This window comes from Gopherus flavomarginatus, chromosome 21 (genome assembly GCF_025201925.1).
Source record: "Gopherus flavomarginatus isolate rGopFla2 chromosome 21, rGopFla2.mat.asm, whole genome shotgun sequence".
NCBI classification, from domain to species: Eukaryota; Metazoa; Chordata; order Testudines; family Testudinidae; genus Gopherus; species Gopherus flavomarginatus.
In genome coordinates, this window is record NC_066637.1 from 21,550,236 (window position 1) to 21,577,797 (window position 27,562).

The 27,562-nt window shown below is 59.8% G+C and overlaps 1 protein-coding gene across 6 annotated transcripts in view; it reads left to right on the plus strand.

Annotated features, from left to right (window-relative positions):
• Positions 1–12,432: 12,432 nt before the first annotated feature.
• HSPG2 (heparan sulfate proteoglycan 2) overlaps positions 12,433–27,562 on the plus strand; it is a 183,809-nt gene continuing 168,679 nt past the window's right edge. For 3 of the 6 annotated variants that reach the window (XM_050931128.1, XM_050931126.1, XM_050931127.1), the window contains exon 1: positions 12,433–12,657. In XM_050931128.1, coding sequence (XP_050787085.1) covers positions 12,592–12,657 — 66 coding nt within the window. In that variant the 5' untranslated portion in view covers positions 12,433–12,591. The remainder of the gene's footprint in view (positions 12,658–27,562) is intronic. The other 3 variants (XM_050931129.1, XM_050931130.1, XM_050931131.1) reach the window with 1 other exon arrangement.

Here is a 27,562-nt window from a genome sequence, read left to right on the forward strand (position 1 = left end):
TGGGAGGATCTCACCAGAGGGGGTGGGTACAATGAGCCAGAGCAAACCCCCTCCCCAGCTCTGCAGGGCTGGCCAGGTGCCCCCCAGCAGACCTGGTTAGGAAATTGGGTGGTGGTGGGGGATGGGGAGATTGCATCTACATTTGGTCCATTTTTTCACAATTTTTCTTTTTTAATTTTGAAATTCAAAATGTGCAAATCTGACAGAAGTCTCCCACCTCTGCTGGTCAGTGCGCAGACTTATAGCTAGGCTTCTACGAACATAAGAACTGCCAGACTGGGTCAGGCCAAGGGTCCATCTATCCCAGTGTCCTGTCTGCCGACAGTGGACAAAGCCAGATGTTTCACAGGGAATGAACAGAACAGGGCAATTTCAAGTGACCCAACCCCTGTTGTCCAGTCCTAGCTTCTGGCAGTCAGAGGTGTAGGGATACGCAGCATGAGGTTGCGTCCCTGACCATCTTAGCTAACGGCCATTGATGGACCTAACCTCCTCAGCTTGTTTAGGATTTATTAATTTCATTTTTCAGGGTTTATTTTTAGCATTTTCTGAGTTCTGTGTAGATGTTCAGAAATCGGGAGGGGGCCTCGGGGCTTTTTCTGTGTATGTGCCCATAGCACTGTTGCGAACAGTACCCCTTTAAAGTGCACAAGAGCCTTGTTAGCACGCACCAGCAGGGTGTACACTGACCAGCTGGTGTCCAGGACATTAGTGCATTGTAGAAAACAGAACCCAGTAGTCCGCAGGCCCACGTTACTGCTCCAGGTAGACAAGCCCTTAGATCTGAGCTAAGGAGAGGGACGTCACCTGCATGAACAAACTGTGTTGGGTAAAGGGTGAAGGTACCATGAACCAAGTAACCATTTTTGGTATCTAGGGTGTTCTATTGGTTGCATCCTAAAGTCAGCAGCCCCACTCATAAACTAGGAGCCCAAGGGTACTTGGGAAATGGCACCTTCTGTGGTTTAGGCTTGGAGGGATTTGATTTTTATCAGTTAATGTTGATTTCGCTGCGCGCGCGCACACACACACACACACTAAGAAAAACAGGGCTTGAGAATTCCTTCGAGTTTGATTTATGGATAGTCACTTTGACAGCTGAGGTTGACAATTTGTTTGAACAGTTACTAAGTGTTAACATTTCCAGGCCTCTCTTCATTAAATAGCTACTGTCCGACCTCCCATTCTCTGACCCCACCATCATGTCCAGCAACTGCAAACATTTAAATCAATTAAATTCAGAAAAATATTGCTTAAAAATAACCATCAATGTTATCCATCAAAACGATAACAGCCACCACTGAATGCTGCCCAGGCCCCTGGATGTGAGGCTGGGGGTTGGAGAAGAGGTAGTGGAGGAGCAGTGTGGCCTAGTGGACACAGCAGTGGCCTGAGACTGCTGCGTTCTGGGGTCTGTGCCCAGCTTACATGTGCCATGTTCCTTCCCAGCTCTTGGTGCCTCTGGGCTCTGTGTCTGTGCAGCAGCCACCGCTGCAGGGCCTTGCTCTCAGTGGGGGTGTCTGGGTGCTCCTGTGATGTAGGTAATCTCTGCTCTTGCTGCTTCAACCCACCAGAGAACAGCAGCTCCTCTCTGTCCCACCATGGGCGAAGGATTTCTTTGCTGCCTGCAGCCCCTGCAGCGCAGCCCAGCAGACAGGTAGCCATGGCAAGAGGGAGCATCTTCTGAGCTGAGTCCCAGGTGCACAGGCTGCTCCTCTGCTGGTGGCTCACTCCATGGAGAGCACAGGGCAGTCCCAGCCCAGCTGGGAGCATAGGATGACTCCTCACACAAGCAAGGAGAAAAGTGCCCTTGGGCGACGAAGGGTGTTGCACCCCCACCTACAGCCACACCTGCTCCAGTGCCCTGTCCCCTTGTGGCTGCAGCCCAGAGCTGCCCTAGGCCCTATGGAGAGCAGGGCCCAAGCCTCGTCTCTCAGCTGCTGTGGCCTGGATCTGGGCTGCGGGTTCTGATGACAGCACATCGAGCTCTGGGGAGAGGAGGGACCAGAGCCCAGGAGAGCTTATCCACAGAACAGCTTCTCCCCCACTGCTCAAACCAGACTGGTGGGGGGTGAGGAGGGCTCTCTGCTGAGCCTCACACCCCTGCCTGCAAAGGGACAGCACAAGCCTCCCACACACTGGGGGTTCCCCATCCCACTCTGTGTCTCTCTGCTGCATGGAAGAAAGCCTGCCCAGAACTCTTCCCCAGAAGTGGATGCAGCTGGCAGCTCGGGCACTGCCAGTCCTGGGTAGGGTGACCCTGCTCACAGCCCATCTCTCTGCTCTCCCTCCAGTCTGGTCCCTCAGAGGCCTGACAGGGTCTGGATTTAGCACCCTGGGCTGCAAAGATCCCCATCCAGAACCTGAGTCTGGGGCCAGAAGCCTTTTGGGGCTGTGGAGACCTGTCTTCCCAGCACTGGGCTGAGCTCCAACAGCTACTGTCACAGAAAGGTCCCCAGGTCCCTCCTAGCAAACACCCCAGCCTGGACCCAGCCCACCCCATAGGACTGGCCTTGAGCTCCCAGCTCATTAGCAGTCACTCCTTGCTCTAGCAGTATCTTTTCAGATGCTCCCTGCTCAACAGCTCTGTTTTCTAAAGAGCTCTGAACTTCAGCCCCAGTCCCTGGTTGCCTCTGACCCCCGCTTTAATCTCCCTGGGAATGGCAAAGGAGCCCTCAATGGCAAATCAGTTTAGCAGAAAATGATTGACCCGACCTCACTGTTTTTCAACAATAAAAAACACAGAGGCAGAACAAAGGGGGACAATTCCCTTTGGAGAAAGCCCCAGGCCCGGTCCCACCCAGCCAGGGATCCAGGGGAGAGCACCCGGGCTGTAGGACTGGTCCTAGGGCTGCAGGCACTGCTTATCTTATCTGACTTGTGCTTCACTCTGGGAGCCTCACAGGGGAGGGGCAGAGTGCCTCCAGGTAGGCAGCCGCCTGCGGGGCCTTTCACCCAAATGTGACCTGTTCAAGCCAGGCCTGGGTCAGAAGTCCCTGCAGTGGCCTGCCTGGAATGAGACAGGTGCTCTCAGTCCACACCCCAGCAAAGCAGCTGCCTGCCACCTTGGACGGACCTGAGTAGGCCCCTCGCCAGCCGTGGCTGGAGATGGAGAAGGAGCCCTTGATTCTCTGGGGTGGGGGTGGCTCACTTCTGCTGCTTGTGTGGCTCTGGCTCTGTGGACAAAGGACTCCAGTGCCAGGGACCCAGCACAGAGCTCACAAGAGGCAACCGGCCCTTGAACCTCTAGGCCAGCATGTGGAAAAGGGGCCCCTGGCTCTGCTTTTAGTGGCCCAACTTGAGACCCCTGATTTTCAGGGGAGCCGAGCACCCCTGTGTCCAGCTGAAGTCAGTGGGAGCCGTGGCACAGCGCCATCCAGTGGGCCCTGCAGGTATCTGGCAGAAAGTAGGCTAGAGAACAGAGTCTCTAACTGGGTGGGACAGTCCCAAAATGTACATTTCCAAGTCCCGGTCCCGGGCTGAATGACTGTCCCAGATTCCCTGCGGTGTCACTCCACGCCAGCCTGGGACTCGGGAGCTGTGCCAGCCTCTTGCCACAAGGCCCCGCCCCTGGCCAAGCTGGAAGCCAAAGCCTGACCATGCCCATGGTGAGAGCCGCCCAGGGAGTCTAAAGCACAAGCTGTGATGGGGAGCCTCACCTGTCCTAGGCCGCACAACCCAGGCAGCGGGGACACTGCCCAGGGCAGATGGAGAGGGCTAGGTCTCCCCACAGCAGCCCAGGCTCCCTGGGCAGCTCTTACCATGATCCGGCTCTGGCTTGGCCAGGAGCGGGGCCTTGGGGAGAATAGGGGCAGAGCCATGGGGGGTGCAGCTCCTGCTGGTGTCCCGTTTTTACATTTTGAAAAGATGGTCACTACTAGCAGAGGTGAAAGTAAGCTGGTCCGGTCCAGTACGGCGTACCGGCAAGAGCCAGTACTCCATACCGGACTGCACCGGCTTCTGTGGCGGGGATTGAAAGGGCTCTGGGCTGCTCACAGCTGCGGGGAGCCTAGAGCCCTTTGAATCCTGGCCGCGGCTCCGGCGGCTGAGCTGGGGCTGGGATTTAAAGGGCTCAGAGCTCCCTGCCACTGCGGGCAGCCCAGAGCCCTTTGAATCCTACCCGCAGCTCTGGCAGCTGGGCTGGGGCCGGGATTTAAAGGGCTTGGGGCTCCCCACAGCGGCAGGAGCTCCAGGCCCTTTAAATGCTGGCCCCAGCCTGGCAAGGCTCAGGGTTCCCCACAGCGGCAGGAGCTCCAGGCCCTTTAAATGCTGGCCCCAGCCTGGCAAGGCTCAGGGTTCCCCACAGCTGGAGGAGCTCCGGGCCCTTTAAATCCCACCCACAGCTCCGACTGCCAGAGTTGTGGGGGGGATTTAAAGGACCCGGAGTTCTGCGGCAGCTGGAGCCCTGGGCCCTTTAATTTGCCCCTGAGCCCTGGGGGCTCCGAGCCATCTCTGCAGCTGGGAGCCTCTGTTGATTTAAAGGCCCTGGGGCTCCCAGCCATAGCCAGACCCTTTAAATCTTGAGAGGCCCCGCCCCTTCCAATTGAGGCCACGCCTCTTCTGGATGAGCCACGCCCCCCGGTAAGTCCTGTAAGTTACTTTCACCCCTGCCTACTAGGCAGACAGTTCAGGTGTCTGTGAATCTCCGTTTCACTGTCACCAACCCCGGGGCTCATGAATCACGTCAGGGCCAAAAACTCCAGCAAGTCATTAAAATAGAGTAACCCCGAGCTGCTTTCCTCTGCCGTCTGCTCCTTCCGAGCCACACTGGCCACCTCTGCAGGGCCTCCTCTGCCAGCAGGACGGCTTGAAACTGACCCTTAAAAAACGAAAGCCGAGTTCCCAGCTATTTCCGAGCCTCCAGGAACTGAGGCTTCATGGGGAACACCAAATACCACGGCATGGAGCATGGCTTGTCTCTGAGCCTCCGTAGACACAGCGCGTCTGAGCAGGGTTGGTGCAACCATTTAGGCAAACTAGGCGGCCGCCTAGTGGTTGGGGGCTCTTAAAAGCCCACTCAGGCGAGGAGGTGGATAGGAGATAAGCTGGGGCAGGGGAGGGGCGGGGAGGGCCGCCCACAGTAACGAGGGGGGTGCACAGGGGAACCACTCCCTGCCCCAGATCACCTCCACTCGGCCTCCTCGACTGAGCACACAGCCCCTACTCTAAGTCTCCTACAATCGGTGCTGCAGGTGAAGCCGAGGTGAGCTGGGGCGGGCTCCCCGGGTGGGGTTAGCTGCTGTGGGTGTGGGGAGCTCCCCGGGCAGGGTTAGCTGCAGGGGGGAGTCTCCCCAGGTGGGGTTAGCTGCTGTGGGTGTGGGGAGCTCCCCGGGTGGGGTTAGCTGCTGCAGGGGGGAGTCTCCCCAGGTGCGGTTAGCTGCTGTGGGTGTGGGGAGCTCCCCGGGTGGGGTTAGCTGCCGCGGGTGTGGGGAGCTCCCCGGGTGGGGTTAGCTGCTGCAGGGCGGAGTCTCCCCAGGTGGGGTTAGCTGCTGCGGGTGTGGGGAGCTCCCTGGGTGGCGTTAGCTGCCGCGGGTGTGGGGAGCTCCCCGGGTGGGGTTAGCTGCCGCGGGTGTGGGGATCTCCCTGGGCAGGGTTAGCTGCTGCAGGGCGGAGTCTCCCCAGGTGGGGTTAGCTGCCGCGGGTGTGGGGAGCTCCCCGGGTGGGGTTAGCTGCCGCGGGTGTGGGGAGCTCCCCGGGTGGGGTTAGCTGCTGCAGGGCGGAGTCTCCCCAGGTGGGGTTAGCTGCCGCGGGTGTGGGGAGCTCCCCGGGTGGGGTTAGCTGCCGCGGGTGTGGGGAGCTCCCTGGGCGGGGTTAGCTGCTGCAGGGCGGAGTCTCCCCAGGTGGGGTTAGCTGCCGCGGGTGTGGGGAGCTCCCCGGGTGGGGTTAGCTGCCGCGGGTGTGGGGATCTCCCTGGGCAGGGTTAGCTGCTGCAGGGCGGAGTCTCCCCAGGTGGGGTTAGCTGCTGCGGGTGTGGGGAGCTCCCCGGGTGGGGTTAGCTGCTGCGGGTGTGGGGAGCTCCCTGGGTGGCGTTAGCTGCTGCGGGTGTGGGGAGCTCCCCGGGTGGGGTTAGCTGCCGCGGGTGTGGGGATCTCCCTGGGCAGGGTTAGCTGCTGCAGGGCGGAGTCTCCCCAGGTGGGGTTAGCTGCCGCGGGTGTGGGGAGCTCCCCGGGTGGGGTTAGCTGCCACGGGGGGGCGGGGTTAGCTGGATGAGGGGGTGGCGCAAGGTGGCACCGGCCCTGCATCTGAGACTTGGCCCCGGGGTCTCTGACTGGGCCCGGACACACCGCTGCTCTCAGAATCATTGAACATATGTAGCCCTTAGGCATCTGCAGTCTGCTGCTGAGACTGGAGGGGAAGCCCTGGGTGCCCCCGGGGCCGATCCCCAGCGCTCTCTGCAAGACCCTTTGTCAGGAATGACTTGGAGGCTGTTGCCCTCATACCTTTTAACCGCTGACCTTCTTGTCCTCCTGCAGCACCCCAGGCTGCATACTGGTATCTCCATCTCCTGCTCTGCTGCCAGCTCTCTCTTAAGGGCTCTGGCAGCCCATTGAAGCAGCCGCCCTCCGTCCATTTCCACCACTGCGCTGCCATCTGTCATGCTCAGCAGCCCCTGAGTGGGGCATTCTCTCCCAATCCAGGCTCTGGGCAGGGCCTTCTCCACAGGCAGGAGCACGCAGCATGGCTGCCTGGCATCGTGCCTGTGGGCAGCAGCCTGCCAGCAGTGAGTTGGGGAGTGGTGGGAGGGATCCCACAGGGCAGCTCGTGCAGGAGCCTCGCCCCACAGCGGTGACACTCAGCTGGGCAAGACCAGTGGGGGCAGCTGAATGCTGCCTGTCCTGCCCTGTGCAACGTCAGCTTCACATTTCTCCAAAGAAACTCAGGCCGGGAGCACGTTGGAGGGCTGGATCTTTTTCTCTGGGCAGGGCAGGCGCTGGCGCCAGGGGACTCAGAGCTGGTGCTGTGGGGGGAAGCTGCTGGAGGGGCAGAGGAGAGGGGCTATGAGGCAGTAGATCTCCACGCTTATGGGCGACTTGGCAGAAATCAGCGCTCCCTCGTGTAACCCACTTGTGGCAGATTCCTCTCCCCCCACAATGGGGCGGCATTGCTTGGTGGGGGCAGGGGTGGGCACAGCCTCTACTAGACTGGGGTGGGCGACTGCACAGGCCTGGCCTTGCTGCTAATCAGTGGAATTGCAGGCTGGGCTTCCCCTGTCCAGGGCAAAGGAACCTGTAGAACAATTGGGGGAAACTCAAGATGGGAGTGAGTCACAGAAATCCAGACAAGGTCACCTCCGGCCCAGCCTGCTGGGACCAGACCGGGACAGTCCCCCTTCCCCTGCTTCGCAGACTGCTCCAAACGGCAATGGGTCTCCCTGAGCGATGCCCCCCCGCAATCCCTGCCGGGAGAGGGAGAGAGGGCCTAGGCCCACCCCACACAGGCCACCAGCCCCTTGTAGCTGACCAGGGGAATGTGCCAAGGAGCCAAGCAACTACTCTAAATTAGCTCAGGATGCCAGGAGGCGGGTCCCTCTGTGTGGGACCTTGCCCAGAAGAGGGGTTTGGCTTCCTGGGACCATTCCTGCACTTTCCCTCTGGTCACCCCCTGCTCCCCCCAGGGCTGGTACAAAAGGGGGCTGTTCAGTCCCTCATGCAGGAAATCCAGAGTTAATCATTAATGGCACCTGGATCCCTGCAGTTCAAGGATGTTACACAGGAGGTGGAGGCCCCTCCCACACCCAGTGTGTGTGTGCAGAGAACTGGGGGGTGCTGGGGAGGTGAAGCAGAACAGGCGCCTTTGGGATGGGGGGAGAGCTGCAGAGGCAGAAGCTGAGTCATTGGCCTGTTTCAAAGGGAATTAAAAATCTCCAAGAAGAGAAGTTCATTACCCCCCCCCTTCCCCAGAATACTAGGCAGTGTGGGGTGGATGCCGCTGCGGCGCGGGGCTCAGGGCACCTCCCTGCTGCGCCCCAGAGCCTGCAGTAACCTCAGACACACCAGTGAGGTTCCCTGGTTGTCCTCCCCTGCTCTGCAGTTTGCAGTGGGGGAGGAGCCAGGGTTCACAGGAGGCAGACAGGTGAGAGGGTTTCATGTGCAAATCTGATAGGCTCCTGGACCACAGTGCAGAGGGAATGGGAAAGCCACCTCTGCTTTTTGTAGCAAACCGGTGAGGCTTCAATTGGTCACAATCCATACAGTGTCCCTGGTGCTCCTTGTGACACGCAGGCTGGCAGACTGTGTGAGGCGCATCCCATCAACTGTAATGCAGGGGCAGAGTCAGCGGACGGCTGCAAGGGTCAGGAACCACGCTCACTACCAGGTGGGGTGCACAGTAGAAATAGAAAACAACTGGAGCAAATCCTTGCCTGTCCAACTGAACTCTCTTTGCCCAAGCCCACACCCTCTTTGCACTCACTGCCCATGCAAATCCCAGGAGCTGAGTTTCAGCAGCACAAACTTCTCCAAAGATTTGTCTGAATTTTTTATTTGCTCAGAGAAAGGGAACAGGGCCATTTGATCTGTTCAGCCAGTCACAGCGGAAATTTCAGTTATTGGCCATGGATCCTGAGGGTGAAAATCAGATAGGAGATTTGCAGAATATGAGTTTATGGGATGAAGTCACAGGGGTTGTAATCTGCCCAGAGATGTCCCCTAAGTGGGAAAAGGAGCCAAGATTCAACCAGCAGATTATTGGTTGTGAATTATTTGCTCATCGTTATAATGCTGGGCTTTGATTAAATACCTGACATAGGTAAGTGATAGCTTGGCCCATCACTGAAATGCAGCTTCCTCTGGGGTGGGATGGTTAACAGCAATGCTGCACACCACTTTGGAGCAGGGAGTGAAGACGGAGGCTGTATTCTTTCGAAATGCTGGAGAAGACACAATGCCCTCACCAGAGGTGGAAATAGGCCAGGACACACAGTCTCAACACCCTGGGAATCTCCCATAGCCCCCCTGTGTGACAGCGTCCCCTAGTACCAAACTGTGCATTGCTCAGCAGTGACAGAGAATCATCCCTGCTGCTCCCTGCAGCGACATGGATGTGCCACCCTCCCTGCTTATCTCCTGAGCTGTGACAGGCCCCAGCCTCGCTGCAGGCTGATCCTTTGCATTGCACAATTGGCCAGGGGCAGGGGAGTTGCTTTCCCAACTGCTTGGCATCAGTCAAGGCTGGAGGCCGCACGCCAGCCTGGAAGGAGCAGTGGCAAATCCTGTGTTCCCCGAGCCAAGAAACATCCTGTATCCTTCCCACGTCGAAGCGCAGCCCTGGGCCATGTACAGCTCCGTCTTCTATCTCCTTGGGGGAAGGGACTGGGTCTTGCCCCCTTGTCTCTCCCACTCCCCGGAGACCGAAAGGGGAGGGGGAAAGTCCCTGGGGCTTAGGGTGACCAGACATCCTGATATTTGGGTGGTGGTCCCGTGTCCCGCCCGATCTTTGGTCAGGATGCAATTTGTCCCGATATTTCGCTCTGCCGGCAGCACTTTTTTTTTTCCTCCGCCGGCAGCACTCGATCCTCCCGCTCCCCCATGTGTCCCGATATCTTTTTCATCTCATCTGGTCCCCCTACTGGGGCTAGGAGATCCTCTCCTGCGATGGGAGAACAGTGCTTTGGACAGGCACTGTCTGATGGTGCATGGGGGAGGGGCTCCTGAGTGCAGCCCAGTGGGCAGAGCACTAACCAGTGCCTGCTCTCTGCTCTGCCCCATGGCGTGGCAGATGGGCACGGCTCCCCAGTGGTGCCCTCCTCCTTTCATGCTGCAGCTGCCTCCCCATGTGGCCTGTAGGATAAAGGATCCCAGCTGTGCCGGTGGAATGTCCTTAGCTAAAGCAGCCGCAGCATGACCCCGTGCAGCACCAGTATCTGCTTAGCACTGGGCGCTGAGCAGAGCTGCAGCTGGGGAGAGGTGCTAACCCTTACCGCAGCTCCCTGCTCATGCAGCCTCTCCTTTGGCTAAGGAAGTCGCTGTCCCAGATTCCCTGCGGTGTCCATGTAATCCCCGCACTGCTGCTTGTGTGCACAGAGGGCAGTGTGTGTGCAAGAGGCTGGCGCCTTGGCTGCTCCCGCTCTCTTTGAGTCACATGCCCCTGTGCGGAGCACATGAACAGTGCCAGGGCCTGGCTGTACTCTTGGACACTGGGGACCCTGTTGGTTTCCAGGGCTTTCAGCAGCAGCAGGCCCCAAGCTTGGTGCAAAAGGCTTTGGTTGTGTCTGCTGGTGTTCAGGGATCGGCCCCTGGCGCTGCAGGGACTCGGACACACAACCGTGGGGAGTTCTGGGGCTGGGATCAGAGATGACCTAGCTCACTGGACAGAGCACAGGGCTGAGAGTGGGGACGACGGACTCCTCGGCCTCTGCCACTGATACGCTGCGCGGCCTGAATCTCTCGCTGGCCTGTGTGGAGCCAGCTGAGCTGTTGAAATTATGATTTGTACAGAGTTGCACGTGCCTGGTGCCGAGTGACGGGGATGGGTGCCTGCATTGCATTCGGTCCCTCTGGGAGGCTGAGTTCCCAGCTCACCAAACTGGAACCTCAGCTCTCAGGGGAGCACTGTGTCTGGCTGCACCTAGCTGGGGACTCCATGTGCTGCTTCTTGGGGGTGTGGCTGTGACATGGGCTAATTTCCCCAGCTCCATTCTCCTAGGAGGCGGCTCTGCTATGTCTGATTTGTGCTGAGGGCTGGGGCCACCTGGGGGCTCCTCATTGCCCTCCCCCAGAGCCTGCAATGAGGTGCCCATTCTTACCAAAGGTGGGGCCTGGTGTCCTTTTATGGGGAGCCACTGTGGCTTGAGGACCCACACATTTCCTGATGGTAACACACAACAGTAGAGTGTGACCTTTGTTTCCCCCTAATGATTTGTCCAGATCAGATAAGAGCCTACTACAGGTGCTAACTAATGGAGCTGTTTAATTGCAGTGTAGACCTCCAAGCCAGAGCTCTGGGACCTTCCCCTCTCATGGGGTCCCAGAGCTTGGGCTCCAGCCTGAGCCTGAATGTCTACACCACAGTTAAACAGCCTCTTAGCCCAACTAACAGATTTGGCTCCTTTAGCACAAACTGAAACAGCCCATGCTTTTACTGCAGAAAGTTCTGGGTTCAGAGCCAGCCATGGCTCACACCGGGGGGGCCCTGCAGTGTTCCCAGCATCTCCTGGTGCAGCAGTGCACAGGAGTAACCTGGCTGTGGTCATGTGCCCCATCCCACAGCCTGACACACAGGTGGCTCTTGTGTCCCTTTTGGAGGTACCACACTCATATCCCCCCAGGAGATATTCCCTGCTCTGCTCACTTCCCCAGCAGCTACCACTGCAGAGAGACCTGGCAGGGTGTGATTATAAGACCTGTGGAAGAAACCATGGGAAAACAGCCAGTCACTGTGAGAAACGGTGCCCCCAGGAAATTAAAACTGCACCCCATGGTGAGCTGTACATGATGTTTGCTTTTCCTGCTCCACACCCCACAGCTCCACCCTGCACAAGCCTGGCATGCTTTCCCTGGCTCCATGTACCTCCACCAAGCTCAGCAAAGCAGGATCATGAAATAGATCTGGCAGTCAGACCTGCACCCTGATCTCGCCGTCAGATCCAGGGACCAATTCTATGATGAGATCTGTGCTGTGGTCCTGCCAGCGATGGGGAAATCAGTCTTGCACTGTTTTAAAGGGACTTCGAACATTTCCCACATTTCAGCCAAATCAACTTGTTTTGTCCTGAGTGGCCCCTGCAGCATCTGTGTCTGAAAACAGAGCAGCGTGTGCCAGGGCTTGAAAGCCCTCAAGTGACACGAAGGGGAACCTGGGCAGTTTTATCGAGCTGCCAGTGCAGAAAGGGAGTGAGCACCAGAGCTGCAGGAAGTACGTCATTGACATACTTTGTACTTTGAGGTAACAAAGTTGTTCTTTGCCGGTTGGTTTGAGCCTTTGCAGGTCACGTTTTCAGGCTTCTCTGGTCATAGGACAGAGGGCTAGGAACCTACTCTCTTAAAAACTAGAAGGTGAGATTCTCACCAAGTCCCAGGACTCCAAGAGCTGGGTATTTAAAAACAATCACCAAATACAGTGATACAATGGCAAGAGACAGAAACACTAGATATGGGCCTGGATCTTCCAAAGTGACTAGCGGCTCTGGGTGGCCACCTGAGGACACTAAAAGGGGCCTGATTCTGTGGGAAAGTCCCCTGGTGTACCAGTGGCTTCAGCTGGGAACCTGGCTGTGCAGGGTGAAGTCACCAAGGTGTGTCCCTGTTTGCAGGATCAGGCCCTGCTCAGGATGTGCCGCCCCTTCCTAGGGGCCGGACTGTGACTTCACTTGGCTCCTTCCCCGTCCCCCGCCCAGCTCCCTTCCGGAGCCCGGACTCCAGGCCGGGTTTGGCCGCCAGCCGCCGGGAGCGAGTGAGGAGCCGAGATTCGGAGCGGCGCTGCTGGGACAGGGCAGAGCGCAGGGGAAGAGGGAGGCGAAGGGAAAAGTTGCCAGTGGCCGGAGCGGGCGCCCGGCGGCCCAGCCAGACAAAGGGCCGGACCCTGTGCGCGGGCCGGGATCCCGGGAGCAGGACGGGCTGGGACTGCGGACCCGGCTGCGCCCCGAGGCGGAACATGGGTCCCCGGCAGCGGCTCCCCGGGGCGCACCGCTCGCTGCTGCTGCTGGCTGCGCTCCTGCGGGTAAGTCCCGGGGCGAGGGGGGGACCCCCACCCCCGCCCCGTCTGCGCGGAGCCCTGCGGGAGGGTGGCCCCCAGCAGCCGGCGCGCAGCTCCCGGGGCCCCTCGGACCGCGTCGCCGGCGGGCTGGGGGCGCTGAGCCGCGAGTGGGGACCGCGTGGGCCGGTGCGAGAGGGAGCGGGGCCGCGGGGTTCAGCGGCGCCTCCCCTCGGAGCGCTCCCGGGCGGTAGGACGTGGCCGCTGCCCTCGCTCCCTCCTTCGGCGCCAGCTGCGGGCAGGAGCCGACGGGCCCGGTGCTGGGAGCGGGCGCGGTAAAAATAGCCGCCTTAAAATACAGGCCGCGCCCCCCGGCGCGAAGCGGGAGCTGCTTCCCCGGGAGGTGCTGGGCGCAGCGCCCCGGGTGCCCGGCTAGGGGGTCCCGTCCCGTCCCGTCCCCGGGGGCAGCTCCTAGCCCAGCGCGCCGGTGGGAGCAGGAACAGCCCGGAGCCAGGGCGGAGGGGCTGGGCTCGGCCAGTCCGGCTGTGGCGGGCAGGGGGCCGCGGAGCAGCTCCTGGGTGCACATGGGTTGGGGGGAGCGGGGACCTTCCCCCATCCCTGGGTGCCAAGGCTCTGCCGGGGCGGCATCCCAGCAGCGTGCGGGCTGGGGGTCCCCACCGGCTGCCCCCCTCCCGCTCGCAGCTGGGGGACGATGAAACGTCCCGTCCCAGCAGCAGGGAGCAGCCCCTTTCCAGGAGCCTCTGCCCAGCCAGCGCCCCCGGACAAGCCTTGACAGCGGGGATGGAGACCCTGCTGCGAGCTGCTCCCGTGTGAACAGCACTGCAGGGCGGGGGGCGCTGCCGAACTGGGCCCCCTCCGCTGATCAGACCAGGGAGCTGGGCGGGGCCGGCGCTGGCGGGCGCTGCTGTGGAGCCCCTGCGGGGGCAGTGCAGGGGGCCCCAGGGGCCGGGCTGCTGTTTGTTGTACATGGAGCATGTCTGAGGGCAGGGAAGCCAAGTTGGGTGAAAGTTGCCCAGAGTATTTCTGGGCCCTAGGCAAGAGCCACCTCCCCATGGTGCCCTCTACTACTCCCACTAGGCATCGCTGCCGCGCTGCTGGGTCCGGTGCTGGCAGACACTGCACCCCTGAGTCCTGACCTGCTGCCTCTCTGCTATCCCAGCCCTGCCGGTGCCCCACAGTCCCAACCCACAGGCGTCATCTATCCCGGCCCTGGGCCCCCCACCCCTGCTGGTGTCCCTCAGTCCCAACCCACAGATCTCAGTTATCTCAGCCCTGGGCCCACCGCAGCCCTGCTGGTGCTCCTCCTTCCTGACCCACAGACCTCAGCTAACCCAGCCCTGGGCCCCCCAGCCCTGCTGGTGCCCCTCAATCCCGACCCACAGGCCTCAACTATTCCAGCCTTGGGCCCCCCCAGCCCTGCTGCTGGCCCTCAGTCCTGACCCACAGGCCTCAGTTATCCCAGCCCTGCCCCCCCCCCCAGCCCTGCTGGTGGCCCTCAGTCCCGACACACAGACTTCAGCTATCCCAGCCCTGGGCCCCCCAACCCTACTGGTGCCCCTCAGTCCTGACCCACAGACCTGAGCTATCCCAGCCCTGGGCCCCCCAGCCCTGCTGGTGCCCCTCAGTCCCAACCCACGGGTGTCAGCTATCCCAGCCCTGGGCCCCCCAGCCCTGCTGGTGCCCCTCAGTCCCGACTCACAGGTGTCAGCTATCCCAGCCCTGGGCCCCCCAGCCCTGCTGGTGCCCCTCAGTCCCGACCCACAGGTGTCAGCTATCCCAGCCCTGGGCCCCCCAGCCCTGCTGGTGCCCCTCAGTCCCGGCCCACAGACCTCAGCTATCCCAGCCCTGGGCCCCCTAGCCCTGCTGGTGCCCCTCAGTCCCAACCCACAGACCTCAGTTATCCCAGCCCTGGGCACCCCAGCCCTGCTGGTGCCCCTCAGTCCCGACCCACAGACCTGAGCTATCCCAGTCCTGGGCCCCCAGCCCTGCTGGTGCCCCTCAGTCCCGACCCACAGGTGTCAGCTATCCCAGCCCTGGGCTCCACCGGAAGATCTTCAGTGCAGGAGCCCTCTGGGGGCTCTGGAGGTTGCTACATAGTCTGCCCTGCCTGCTCTCCACCCACATAGCCCTGGCCTGCGTGGGTAACAATGGGCAGCTTTGTGTCTGAGAGTCCACAGGCTCTGAGAAAATGAAGGCAGCTGAGAAACTCCTCAGCCTGTGTCTGGAGCCTGTTCTTGGAGGGTGATTCCGCGAGCCTGCCCCTCTCAGGGGTGCGGGGCGCCAGGGACCCGCCTGCTGCAGGGTGGGTGAAAGCCTGTCGTGCTTGGTGCTGCAGCCCTGGCCGTTCATTGGACGCGATACCCAGGGGTGGCCTGGCTCTCGGAGTAGTCCTGGGGGCGCTGGCAGGGGCCCAAGGGCACAGAATAAAGCTGGAGGCAGGTGTTGGTGGGCAGAGGCTGCTTGGAGCAGGTGGAGCAGTGCATGCTGGGTAGCTGCACTCTTTTCGAGCCTCCTGCCCTGGGCCTGGCTGTCTGAAATTTCCCTGACCTGTGACCTCCCCCAGCCTAGGGAAGCAGAGCCTGGCTGCAGCCTGCCTTCTCCTCTGTGGGAAGCTGCTCCCACCCGGCCCCAGATTCAGGAGCGGCTGATGACTTGCCCCGTCTAGCATGCTCCATCGCAGGCTCCCAGCTTCCCTGCGTGAGACCTGGTCTCTCCTACCTCGTTGCACAGATGAGGAAGGTGAGGCACAGAAGGGGGAGGGGATTTGCAAGTCAGTGGCATAGCTGGAAATAGAGCCCAGGTGTCCTGCTTCCCAGGCCCTGTTTGACTGGCCATGTCCGTAAGCAGTAGCCCACCTACCTGTCTGTGGGCCGTGGGCAGGACTGGGGGGTGGAGCAGCGAGTGTGTGTGTGTGCCCGGACTCTGGGTGGCAGGGTGGAGGAATCCCCAGGGGCCTGGGGAGACTGTGTGCTGGGGCTGGAAGGGGAATGAGAAGGGGGCTTGCAGGGCGGGTGTGTGAATAGTGCACATGGCCACGGACAGCAAAGGGGCCACATTCCCCAGCAGCTGAATGGGAGAGGATCATGTGACAGGCGGATATCCTCCACCCCACCCCCACACACCTGCCCAGGCTTGTTCTCAAAGCAGAGGGTCCACAGGGGGTGGGATCTGCTCCTTCCTCCCTGGGAAGGGGGTGAGGAGGGGACTGGAGATGGGATGGGGTGGCAGGGGAAGAGGAAGTGTGAGGAGGGGAAGGCAGGATTGTAAACATGGCTCTAAATAGAACAGGGATTGAGTGACTCCTGTAGTATTTATACAATACAGGAATCTCTCCCCGGCCCTCTCCTGAAGGGAGCCCAGGGTGCTGGACTCAGTCTGCTCCCGCGACCTCAATGGAAGGGAGCCCAGGCTGTGGGATGGCTTCTGGGACCCTGATCTGGCCGCAGCTTAGCAGCCAAAAGGGAGCGTGCAGACCTGCTGCCCTTGGATGGGACCAGGCAGCGCACTTGGTCAGACAGTCCCTGGGATATGTGCTGGCTTCTTTGTGAAGCTAAAGCCAGTCCCTGGAATCTCCTCTAACCTCCAGCATAGGCCATTGCAGTCAGGGAGCTTCCCCCCAGGAGGGGGGGCTCTGAGCGGCCTGGAGGATCCCTGACTGGAGGTTCGTCCTGTGCCCAGGTGCAAACCACCCCATGTTTTCTTGCCCCCCTGCTCCACCTCCCCCCTCATGGATCTCTCCCTAGCTGGGATTAGAGAATGTGGGGTTGGTCCTGCCACCACAGTCCCCTTCTGGAGACCAGGGTAGCCCCACATGCCTGTTCTCTTGAAACCCTGGCTCTCATACCCAGGGTCACAGTGCTGGGTGGGGCTGCAGAGCCAGGAAAGCTGGCAGGGAGCTGCAGGGAGTGGAGCCCTGCAGAGGTGGAAGTGGCTGCCAGGGGCAGTAGAAAGACTCTGAGGCCTAGTCTACACTAATTATGTCAGTGTCCACACTGCAGCCGTGCTCCCGGAGATGAACGTGCCCTGCTACACTGACATCATACCTCCCCCCATGAGCGGAGCAGGGCGTGTGTGGGCATAGTTAGGGCAGTACAGTGTCTGTGTAGATGCTGCGGATTACTTACAGCGGCTGGCAGCTGTCATTCTTGTCAATTTCAAAGCTCCACACAGAGCCATGAAATTGACAAGAAACCCGGGCTCTCTGCTCTGCTCTGGGAGCACAGCAGCCTCAGGGAACCCAGGCTGCGCTCAGCAGGGAGCTCCGCGCCTGGAGCTTGTGTGGCTGACATGCTGGTGGGGAGCAGAGAGCTGAGAGCCCTGGGGGCAGCTGGGTTCCTGGTGGGGAGATCAATGTCTGGAGCCTGCCATGCTCCCGGCAGAGAGATCCGAGCTCAGGTGGCTGCCGTGCTCCCGGTGGGGGCAGCCATGAGCCTGGGCTCTCAGCCCCTGACACTGCCCCTCTTTAGTCGGTGGAAGTGCTCCTGCGGACGTACGCTATGGACAGAAGGAGGGTAGTGTGGACATGATCCACTGCAGTAATTGTGTAGACATGCCCTGAGTTACAGTGCGGAAGCCCTGTGGGGGAAGAGCCTGGGCTAGGAGATATGCTGAGGTCAGGCTTCCAGCTGGCCACCCCTCCCTACCACCCAGCTCCAACAGCTTTAGGTGGGGTATAGTCTCTCTGGGGAGAGGGAGGCTGGGGGAGCCAGGACCTTATTCCCATCAGGTGTCTCCCAAGGACACCACTGCCCCCCAACACCTTGCCAGACACTGACATGCTATTCTGCCAGCGGTGGCTTAATGCAGTTCCTGAAGTGGCCAGAGGGGGCGCTATAGAGCAGTGCATGGTGCTGCCCCAACCACCTGCCTTCTGCTACCGTGGGGGGACTGGCTCCGTGCTGGTGGCTTCAGCGCTGGACTCTGGCTTATTTGGTTTTTAACCAGGAGGTGGAAATGCCCTGCAAGCAGCCACTGTGGGTGGCCAATCTCAGCTCCAGCTCTGGGTGTCATCCCATAGGCCCCACAGAGGAGTCTCGGCAAGAGCCCACAGCCTGTGCTTGGGGAGCCCTGGATCCAGCTTAGTGACTGCACTAGGTGCTGCTGGGTTCTCAATGGCGGCTCGCCTTTGCTGAAAGGTGGCCAGTCCTGGCATCACTGGCAGATGGAGCTGCCCCATTGGGAGAAAGAGGCTGGGAGCGAAGGTGCCCGTCAGGTGGGGGTGGAGTGGGGGAGGAGGTGCACACTGGGTATCTCAGTTGTTTGCTAAGTGGCAGAGGCAGCCGTGTGTCCAGGAGGTGCACAAACACACCTCTCTTCGGCTGGCCTCCAGGCCTCCCTCCTTGCCTGCTCTCCCCTCTTCCTCTGTCTCGCTCGCCTTCTCCTCTGCACCACAGACCCAGGATTCTTGGACCAAATTAAAGCTGACAGTGGCTGAGAAATATGCCTGGAACTTGGGCTGTAGGAGCCGAGATGTTTTCCAAATGAGGCAGGTTGGGAGCACTCCCGCTTGCCTTCTCCCCTCTTGTCAATTGCTGCTTTGAGGAGCCGGGGTGAGGCGGGGCCAGGGCAGCAAGTGTGTCAGAAATGCAATGGAAAAGCCAGCAGTAAATCCTGGGGCTTTGTGAGTGCCTGCACCCTGGCTCTGGGCTCCCAGCCTGCTGGGGGTGAATGAGTCAGCTGCGCTGTCCCACTGCACCGCAGAGACTTCCCCTGCAGATCTCTGGGACAGATGGATGGGAAGCTGCAGACAGTGATGTCATGGCTGTGAGTGGTGATGTCACAATGGGAGGGTAATGTGGAGCTGCTCTGCTGTTCTGGCCGAGCGATGTAGCAAGCTCTGGCCATGCATATCGAGGTGCAGGCCAAGGCAGGCTCCTTGCAGCAGCGTTGTCCTTGGCTCCACGCCATCCCCGTTCCCCCCATCCCCCAGCCCCCTCCTTCACTCCTGTGCTTGTCCTCTTCCACGTTAGTATTTCTGTTACGGTGGCGCCTAGGAGCCCCGTGCAGAGCTCTGGGCCCTGCAGTGCTGGGAGCCGAGGGACAGCTCCCTCAGCCTCTGCGATGGGGAGGCCATTGAGGGGAATCCATGGGCACTGGACACCCACTGGCTCCCCTTCTTGGGCACGCAGCACAGGCCACCATCTGCACTTGTGGTCCACCTGCTCCCCGCTATGCTCATCTGCCAAGCCTCCGCGTATCAACATGTTTCCCTCTAGGCCCTGTAAGCCAGAGCCCCACAACAGGAACGCCACACACAGCAGGAAAATCAACCTGGCACACCCGTGGCATGGCCAAGTGCGAGCAGGTGATCACTGGCATGTGGCGTGCTCTCCCGTGTAAGCTGGGCGGGGTGGGGGTACTCGGTGTCACCAACCCCAAGCATTCAAAATCCCGAGCCAGTTGACTAGCTTAAAAATCATGAGACTTTTTTTTATTTAAGTAAATGTAGGGCTTCTCTCTTTTTGCCTTCTGAGCTTCAGGTCACCCTCTGGTCACGTTTTCTCCACCAACATTCAGGCTAGAAACTCATTTTTTAAAAATGAAAGCAGAGACTTGACTCCAGCTTGTGAGGCTCCTGCTTAAATGGAGAGAGCTGGCAATGCTGGATGCAAGGCTGTGTTGTGAGTAAATCAAGAGTAACTCCGAATCTCCGTGGTGTGAGAGGAGAACTGTGCCCTGGGAGTTGTCCCTGCGCTCTCGTCCCCTGGAGAAATGAGGATGGGGGATTCTGCTGGGAAGGGGGGATTCTGCTGCCGACGACCCCAACACAGGACAGCCTCCCAGGCTCCATGCAGGGTGTAATCCTGCTTGTGGCTGCAGGCTGAAGCCAGACACCTTCAGACTAGAAATAAAAGCAAATGTTTAAGGGTGAGGTGCCTGCTGGCCTGGGATGCGGGGGATTCTCCAGCACGTGGCCAGTCTTTCTCCGAGCTCTGCGCTGGCTCACGTGGAGAGGCTTCTCAAGTTGTGCTAGGCGGGAGGTCAGACTCCATCACGCTGGTCCCTTCTGGCCTGATGGCTCGAGCTGCGGAGGAGCAAAGAGGGAACTTTGGTCAAGGGGGAATTGAGGGCAAAGGACCCCTAGCGTCTGAGCACTAACAAGTGAAAGCAGATCAGGATTGGACCCTTCGTCCAGCACCACCAGGACTCTGATGGCCCTGCCATTCAGCTGTCCACGCGGGAGCAGACAGCACAGTTACTGAATGAATGTGTCCCTGTGACTAGCTACCAGACGCCCCTCGGGGACCAGGCCTGGTGTAAATGCCCCAGCTCCAGTGGAGTGGCTCCAGTCTGACCCTCTGCCAGGGTGGGCAGAGTCTGGCCCTGGCTGCACGGGGAAGAGGGAAGGTCTGATGTTGTGTGGGTGTGTCTTTGCGGCCAGCCTGCCTGTGTGCAGAGGGACACGTACGGAGTGGGGGGGAGGGGCTGGCTCTGACCCTGATCTTTCACTATGGCCCTGCTACTCCCAGCTCCCCTTCAGTAGTGACCCCTCCCTGCCGGGAGACCCCCGGGCAGATCCCTGGACAGCTAATGTTTAGTTCTTTTCCCAGCTCAGGTCTCAAGCTTTTATAGGTTGCTGTGATGAAGGAGATGCCGGCACAGTGCCCAGAAGCAGTGCCTGCAGGGCAGGGGGCACCCGGGGGGCCAGTGCTTGCCAGCTGGCTTAGCCGGGTCCCTCTGGAGCCCCCCATGCCCATACCTAGAAAGGCCTTGCTCCCCTATTCCTTTGGCCAGCACTGAGCCCACAGAGTGCCGTCACCTCTGTGCCCCACGGCTGTCCCTAGACTGACAGTGGGGGTCCCCTCGTTCCCAAGAGGATAGGGCCAGCGATGGAGATGGAACTCCTGCTGGTGGGAGGGGGCTGAGGAGAGAGTCCCCTTCACTGTGGAAACTAGAGAGGGGCCAGACTCCTTAAAGAGCCGGGGGGGGGTGATGTAGGAGGGCTGGTGCCTACAGAAGATGGGGTGGCGAGCCGTGGCCTCGGAGGTTAAGCGGGGTTCCCAGGCATGCCGCTCCTCCTACCTTGCTGGCTGGTGTGAGGACATTCCTGTGGGCTGCAGGTGTGTGTGAAGAGCGTTTCATGTCAGCCCTCGGTCTGCACCCTTCCCTGTGTGGGCGCTGATCGCCCCTCCATCCCGCTGCCCCCATGTGGGGAGGGGTTATGGCTCCTCCCTGGCTGGGGGGCCAGGGGATGTTTGGTGGGCAGGCGAGCTATGTCAGAGCTTGCCATTCACCTCACTGAACATGGCGTGAGCAATGGGAGGCGGGGGGAGTCGCCAGAACTTGGAGCAGATAGGAGGGTTTCAGGCGCTTTTGTTGGGGCTGTGGCAACCCGAACGTGGGGTTCTCTGGACTGAGGAATCCATGGTGTGGACCTGTGGCTGGGTTGGGGGAAGGAGCACCATGTGCAGAAGGGCATTTGTGTGCCACCACAGTTACCCTGCACCAGCAGCTGCCATGCTGGGCCAGCCCAGGGGCAGTAGCGTAGCCATGCAGGCAAGGAGGGAATCCGCATGGATGGGGGAGCGGGGAGCTCGTGGGCTGCACCGGAGGGGACCATGTCTTGCTGTGGATTCTTGTTCTCAGTGGCACACGGAGCCGTCTGTGCCAAGTGCAGTCGCTGCGTTTACCATCTGATTGTTCCAATGTGCAGCTAGAACAGGGATGCCTGGGGAATAGCAGGCTCCAGGGGACCCATGCTTGGGTCAGGCTGGAAGTACAGGGCCCAGTAGTAGCTCCCACCAGCGCTATGTGGGAGCTGGAGCTTGGAGCGTGGTTTGGAGATTCAGCTCCGCCCTTGCCAAGAGAATGCTCAGGACTCCTGCTTTCCTCATTGCCCCCTAGCCCTGCAGTGCCCAGACTGGGAGCTTGGCCGAGGGGGGAGCAGCTGGTGCCGTGGGGGGCTGATTCCATATCTGTTCGTGAGACTCCATCCAGCACACCTGCTGCCTCGCTCGGGGGGTGGCCACGAGATCTGGGCACAGTGATTTTGGTGACTAGTGATAGTACATTTGTCCTGCTGAGCGCCCTCCTCTAGGGCGCAGAGCAGGGCAGGGCAGGGCAGATGGGAAATGCCTTTGGAGGCCCCACTGCTGCGGGTCTGATGTCCCCAGCCGAGTGCTGCACCTCTGTCCTGGTGCAGGCTCTGTGTACAGGCTTGTGGGGAAACCAGGATTCTCTCTGGCTTTTCCTTTGTACACCAAAGAGAGGCAAGAGACTCTCTGGTGAGAAACCAGCTGAGCCCAGTGCTTGTGAGCAAACCTGGAGTGCCACGGAAATGAGACTCCTGGGGAGAGCACTGGCCTCAGTCCCCGGGGTTATGACAAAAGGTGCCTTCAACCAATTAACCCTGTGGGTATTTCTGACTGTGTGAGTCATGCCCCTTCAGTAGCGCCTCCTGCTGGCCAGCTGAGGAGAGGCTATGCAAGCTGCTGCAGCCTGGTTTGGCCGGAGGAGATGCATGGTCCTGGAGGTGTTGTGTTCTTGGCTATGGAATGATCCAGGATCGCTGTGCGGAGTGGAGTGGGCTTGGGAGAATTGGACTTGGCTTTAGTAATTTTGATGGCTAATATCCATGTTTGTTGCCAAACATTTTTTTCTGTGTTTATTGATTTAAGCTTCCACAGGTGCAGGAAGTTATGGGGGCATCAGGCAGTTATTTACTGACAGGCCTCGAGATGCACAGAGTTAAAGCTGCTAAACCGCATCAGCATCGTCTGTGGAAACAGGCGAAGTAAATAGCCTGAGACCAAACTCCAGCTCGCTGCTTCCGTTGCCTCTCGGTGCCATTCGCGTAGGATCAATGGAACCGTTTTCCCCTTGTGTGGGCTCTGAAATTAGGGTGACCAGATGTCCCGATTTTATAGGGACAAGTCCGATATTTGGGGCTTTGTCTAATATAGGCACTTATTACCCCCCACCCCCATCCTGATTTTTCACACTTGCTACCCAATCACCCTAGGTGAAACCGACACCAGCGGGTGGTAATCCAGTCCTTCCCAGCCTGCACATGTGGGGCAGGCCCTGCGGGCAGGCGGGTTGCCCCCCAGGGCAGGCTGAGGGGTGCATGTGTCTAGGCATCTCTAGCTGAACTGGGAGCTCAGGGCTTGGGGGGCACTGGTGCTGTGTGGAGCTCCCGAGCCCCCAGAGCTGTCTGCTCTGCCCTCCCCTCCTCATCTTTCCTCCCCTTCTGCCCCTGCTTTGATGTTGCTTCTGCTGCCATGGCAGGCAGGCAGCTGCCTCTGGCCCTTGGAGGTGGTGGTGTCTGTCTCAGCCAGCTGTACCTCCCCCACCCCCATCACGGTGTGACCCATGAGAGGCCCTTGGCAAAGGCTGATGAATCTAGGTTTGTGAGAGAAGTGACAGCAGCTGTGGCCTCTGGGGTGTGGTGAGTTTGCGAGGTCTGGGCTGAGCTGTGCACACACGCTGCTCGCTGGCTCAGAACCACCAAGGCCTGCGAGCTTTCTTGCACCTGCTCCAAAGCAGACCTAGATGGATTTAGGGCTCATACCTGCCTGCCCCAGGGCCCCTTCAATCAGCCAGGGCTCTGAGCCTGCGCTTCTCCTGGGATAATGCACATGCTGGGTATTTCTGTGGCCTCTCGCAGAGCTTGGTGTAGGAGCCCTCATCACTCTGCTCACAGCCACTTGCTGGGTTTGCTGGGAAGTGAATCCTGGAGTCCTTGCACCCAGTCCCCTGCTCTGACTGCTTGATGCCACTGCTCTCCCAGAGCTGGGAAGAGAACCCAGGAGTCCTGCCTCCCAGCTGTCTGCTCTAGCTGCCCTTGGAGGTGGGTGTTTTGTGCCAGCTGTTGGAGTCCATGCAGGATCCTCCTACCTGCTGGGCCATGTCCCTGGTCACAGAGTTAACAATAAAACCAACTCCCTCTGCTTCGTTCTCCATGGGCATTTCCTTCCAAGTCACATAGATTTCCAGGGAGGATCTCTCCCCCGCAGCCCTATGCCCAGCTGGTCCCTGGCATCTGATCCGGGTTCCTCTTCTCTCTCCGGCACATGGACTCTGTCAACTCTTGGCCAGCACCTGACCGGCTTGATCCCTACACCCATAGCCCTTACCCCTGGGTGGCTCTTCCTGGCACGTCTTTGGGCCACACGGTGGGTTTAAGACAGGGTTTCTCAAACAGGGGAAAGCCCCTGCCGGGCCAGTGTGTTTACCTGCCTCGTCCACAGGTCCAGCTGATTGTGGCTCCCACTGGCCGCGGATCGCTGCTCCAGGCCAATGGGAGCTGCTGGGTCCGAGCCGCAATTGGCCGGATCTGCAGACGGGGCAGGTAAACACACTGGCCTGGCCCACCAGGGGCTTTCCCTGTTTGAGAAACCCTAGTTTAAGACAACTGAGCCATGGTCACCATGCAGCCTGTGTGCCCTCCTTCCAGCCTTCCTCACCCTTGCGTACATGGGCTGCTTGTCCACCTTCCCCTCCCAGCATCCTTGCTGCCTCTCCAAAGGCCTCGCTGGGGCAGAGTGCCCATTGGCTTGTGGGATGTGGTTGCAAGTATCAGAGCAGATGCATTAGTGGGGAGGGCAGGGATGGCACTGCCCAGCTCCCAAGAGAGCGGTCAGAGACCTCTGCCAGCTTCATGCCTCTGGGCAGACTGAGCAGGGCTGGGAGAGCCAGATGCTGTTTGTGGTGCAGACTTTTGAGGCCGACATTGGGGACAGGGGTGGGGGGTAGCTTGGCAGCCAGCAGGAATCCTGGGGCCTCCGAGTCACCTGAGCAATATGCCTAACTCATCCAGAGGAGTCGCTGCAGAGTAGCACCAGCCCCTGCCATGCCCCTGCCCGCACCTCACCTTCAGAGCCAGCAAGCTGAGTCCTGCTGAAGTCATGGCATGGGCACTCTGTCCCTGCACAGAGCTCCCTGCTGGTCCTTGGCTGGATCCGACCTTGCTGGGCCCCATTTCCATTGGAAGCCTGGACTGGTCTTCCAGGACTCCAGGGTTCTTTTTAGCTTCTCCATCTCCAAGGGCAGCTAGAGCAGGGCCCAGCAGTCAGGACTCCTGGGTTCTTGTCCTGGCTCTGGGAGGCGAATGTGATTGAGGGGGTAGCGCAGGGTGGTCTGGGAGTGTGATTGGGGGGGTAGTGCAGGGTGGTCTGGGAGTGTGATTAGGGGGTAGTGCAGGGTGGTCTGGGAGTGTGATTGGGGGGTAGCGCAGGGTGGTCTGGGAGTGTGATTGGGGGGTAGCGCAGGGTGGTCTGGGAGTGTGATTGGGGGGTAGCGCAGGGTGGTCTGGGAGTGTGATTGGGGGGTAGCGCGGGGTGGTCTGGGAGTGTGATTGGGGGGTAGCGCAGGGTGGTCTGGGAGTGTGATTGGGGGGTAGTGCAGGGTGGTCCGGGAGTGTGATTGGGGGGTAGCACAGGGTGGTCTGGGAGTCAGGACTTGGGTTCTCTTCCCACCCTGGAATGTGTAAATTCAAAGGGTCCAAGCCTGCTCCTGCTGAACTCAATGGGGCTTTTGCCGGTGACTGGAGGGGGAGCAGGAGCAGGCCCCCCTCAGGCCGCTCCAGCATATGGCAAGCCCCTCGCCTCACGGACTCCCAGGCGCTGGACTGGTTATTTTGGTAACGGTAGGGGCTTTCCCCCCTTCTTTCTCCGCAGCGGCTGCTATTTTGAGTGAGTGCAGAGAAGGAGCTGTGGATAAATTAGGTAATGTTGATCTGAGAGGAATGTGCTAAGCATGGGGCTGAAGCCTTGTGGGCAGCTGAGACGGAGCCACGCTGTGGCAGGGCGAAGGGAGTGCACCGGAGCCAGGGGAGCTAGCAGGGAGCTGGGGCGATTGCTTTGGCCTTGGGGCAGGGCTTGGCCTGCTCTCTGCGCCTGACGGCTGTCCTGGGGACCCTGGGCTGTGTGCTCTGAGCTGCTGTGGGTCCAGGGCAGGGGCTGAGTTCTGCTCATGCAGGGCTGTTGGGGCTAGTTCTCGGAGCTGCCCTGTGGAGATCTGGGATTGAGGCCCAGCTGCTGGGAGAGCTAGTTTAGGGTCAAAGGGGGTGTGTGTAGGGGGGGTGCTCCATGGTAACCTTCCTAGCTGGATGAGGCCCATTGCCAAGGGGCCCTGTCTGGGTAGCTTTTCGTAGCATTTGTGCTGCATGGTGGAGGATCCTTGCTGGCCCCCCTGCTGCCAAAGAGACTTTGCAGGGCAGAGACCGGCTCGGGGTGTGACTGGGGTGTGAGGGCACCACGTGCCCTGTCTGTGGCCCAAGGCGAGATGCCATGAGGTTCCCTGAAGCTAGACGGGGCCTGGCCTGACCATGGTGGAGAGGGGTGGGGCAGAGGAGCTAAAGTGGCATGTTGGCCTGTCAGCCATCCCCCTGCTGAGCTGTCCGTGGGGGGGAGGGGGGGGGGGGGCTGGTGTATGGCCTGGGGCAAGGGGCCGTTCCGTGCCTGTGTCACGTGGGTTGGTGCATCTCACGGACAGCCTGGTGTGCAGATTCCAGCCCAAGTTAGTTCCACTGTGTGTGTGAGTCCTGCGTTGCACCTGTCTTGGACCCAGCCCTGGGCTGGCGTCAAGAGCCTCTGACTCATGCCTCTAGGGAAGCAGCCAGCCCAGCTGGACAGCACTTTCCAGCTCCCAGGGTTTTTGCCTTTTCCCCCCATTGTTTCACTGTCACTAAGGAGATTTGATAACATAATCTTGCCCTTTTGCTGGTGCCTGTCGTCCAGCGGTCTCCAAGCACTACACGATGGGAGTGATTCGCCCCCCCAAGAGGGGGGATGGGGAACTGTCACCCCCGTGTCACACCTGGGGAAACCGAGGCCCAGGGTTGCACAGCAGGTCGGACACAGATCTGGGACGAGGACCCAGGAGTCCTGATTCCCAGCCATGTGCCTTCACCATGACCTCATGCTGAAAAGCCCTTCTCTTCCCCCCCTTCCCCCACCAACACCAGCTGGACCCAGAGACTAGCCCTGTATAAAGGAGAACTGGCTGGGCCAGGCTCCCGGGCACTGAAGCCTCTCTGCTCCAGTGCAGTCAGGCTGAGAAAGCAGCTGGGCGCGGCCCTGGTCCCTGGTGCCCTGTGAGAACTGAGCAAAATCCATGGAGCAAAGTCAAGGGAGCCGCTGGGAGATTGGACAGTTATAAAGCTTCATGCCCTGGGAATGGGGCAGTGGGGGCCGGGGGTGGGAAGAGCCGGGCGTGTGATGCTGCTGGATCTCGCCGAAGTGCCAGCGTGCTCTCACTATTGGCCTGACCTGTCGGTGCTGTACGGAGATGAGGCCAAAGGCCCCCGCCCTGCTGCTGTGAAATGCTGTTCTGATATTGCCAGGGCTGAACAAACACTGCAAAGTCTCATTGCAGCAAAGCAGCGAAGCGTGTGCATCCGGCCATCCCTCTTCAGCAAAGCACCAAGCAGACACATCGCCTAAAGCGCATGTGGCGGACTGCTGCTCAGACCGGGCAGGGCAGCCACTGGCCTTCAGCTGCAGCGGGGTCCGTGGGGAGCTTGTGGGATGAGCCGTCGGCCAGAGACAGGCAAAGGTTCTGAGCATATTTGGACACTCCTGCTTGATGCTGTTGCTAAGTCCGAGCTAAGACCTACTCAAGTTAAAAGCTCCAGGACTAAGCTTGTCTATGCAACCCTAATTTGGTCTCCTTGTGCGTGTGTATTCTGGTATAGTGTGTAATGCCGTGAACGTGCTGTGTTCTCCACAGCGCCCCCCTCGCCCCGTGCACAGGGGACACAGCGCTCTCTGAACGAGCAGCTAGGCAATATTTCCTTTTATCTTCCTTGTTCCGGGTCTGGCCCCAGGCCTCATTTACTGCATACTGCTCAGCTCCTGCTCTGAAGACCAAATTTATTTCCTCCTGGGCTTTTTTGTGGCTCTCATTGCAGTATTTATTCTCTGAGTGCTTCCCAAGCAGTAAGGAATGGATGTCAGTGAAATTATTTCCC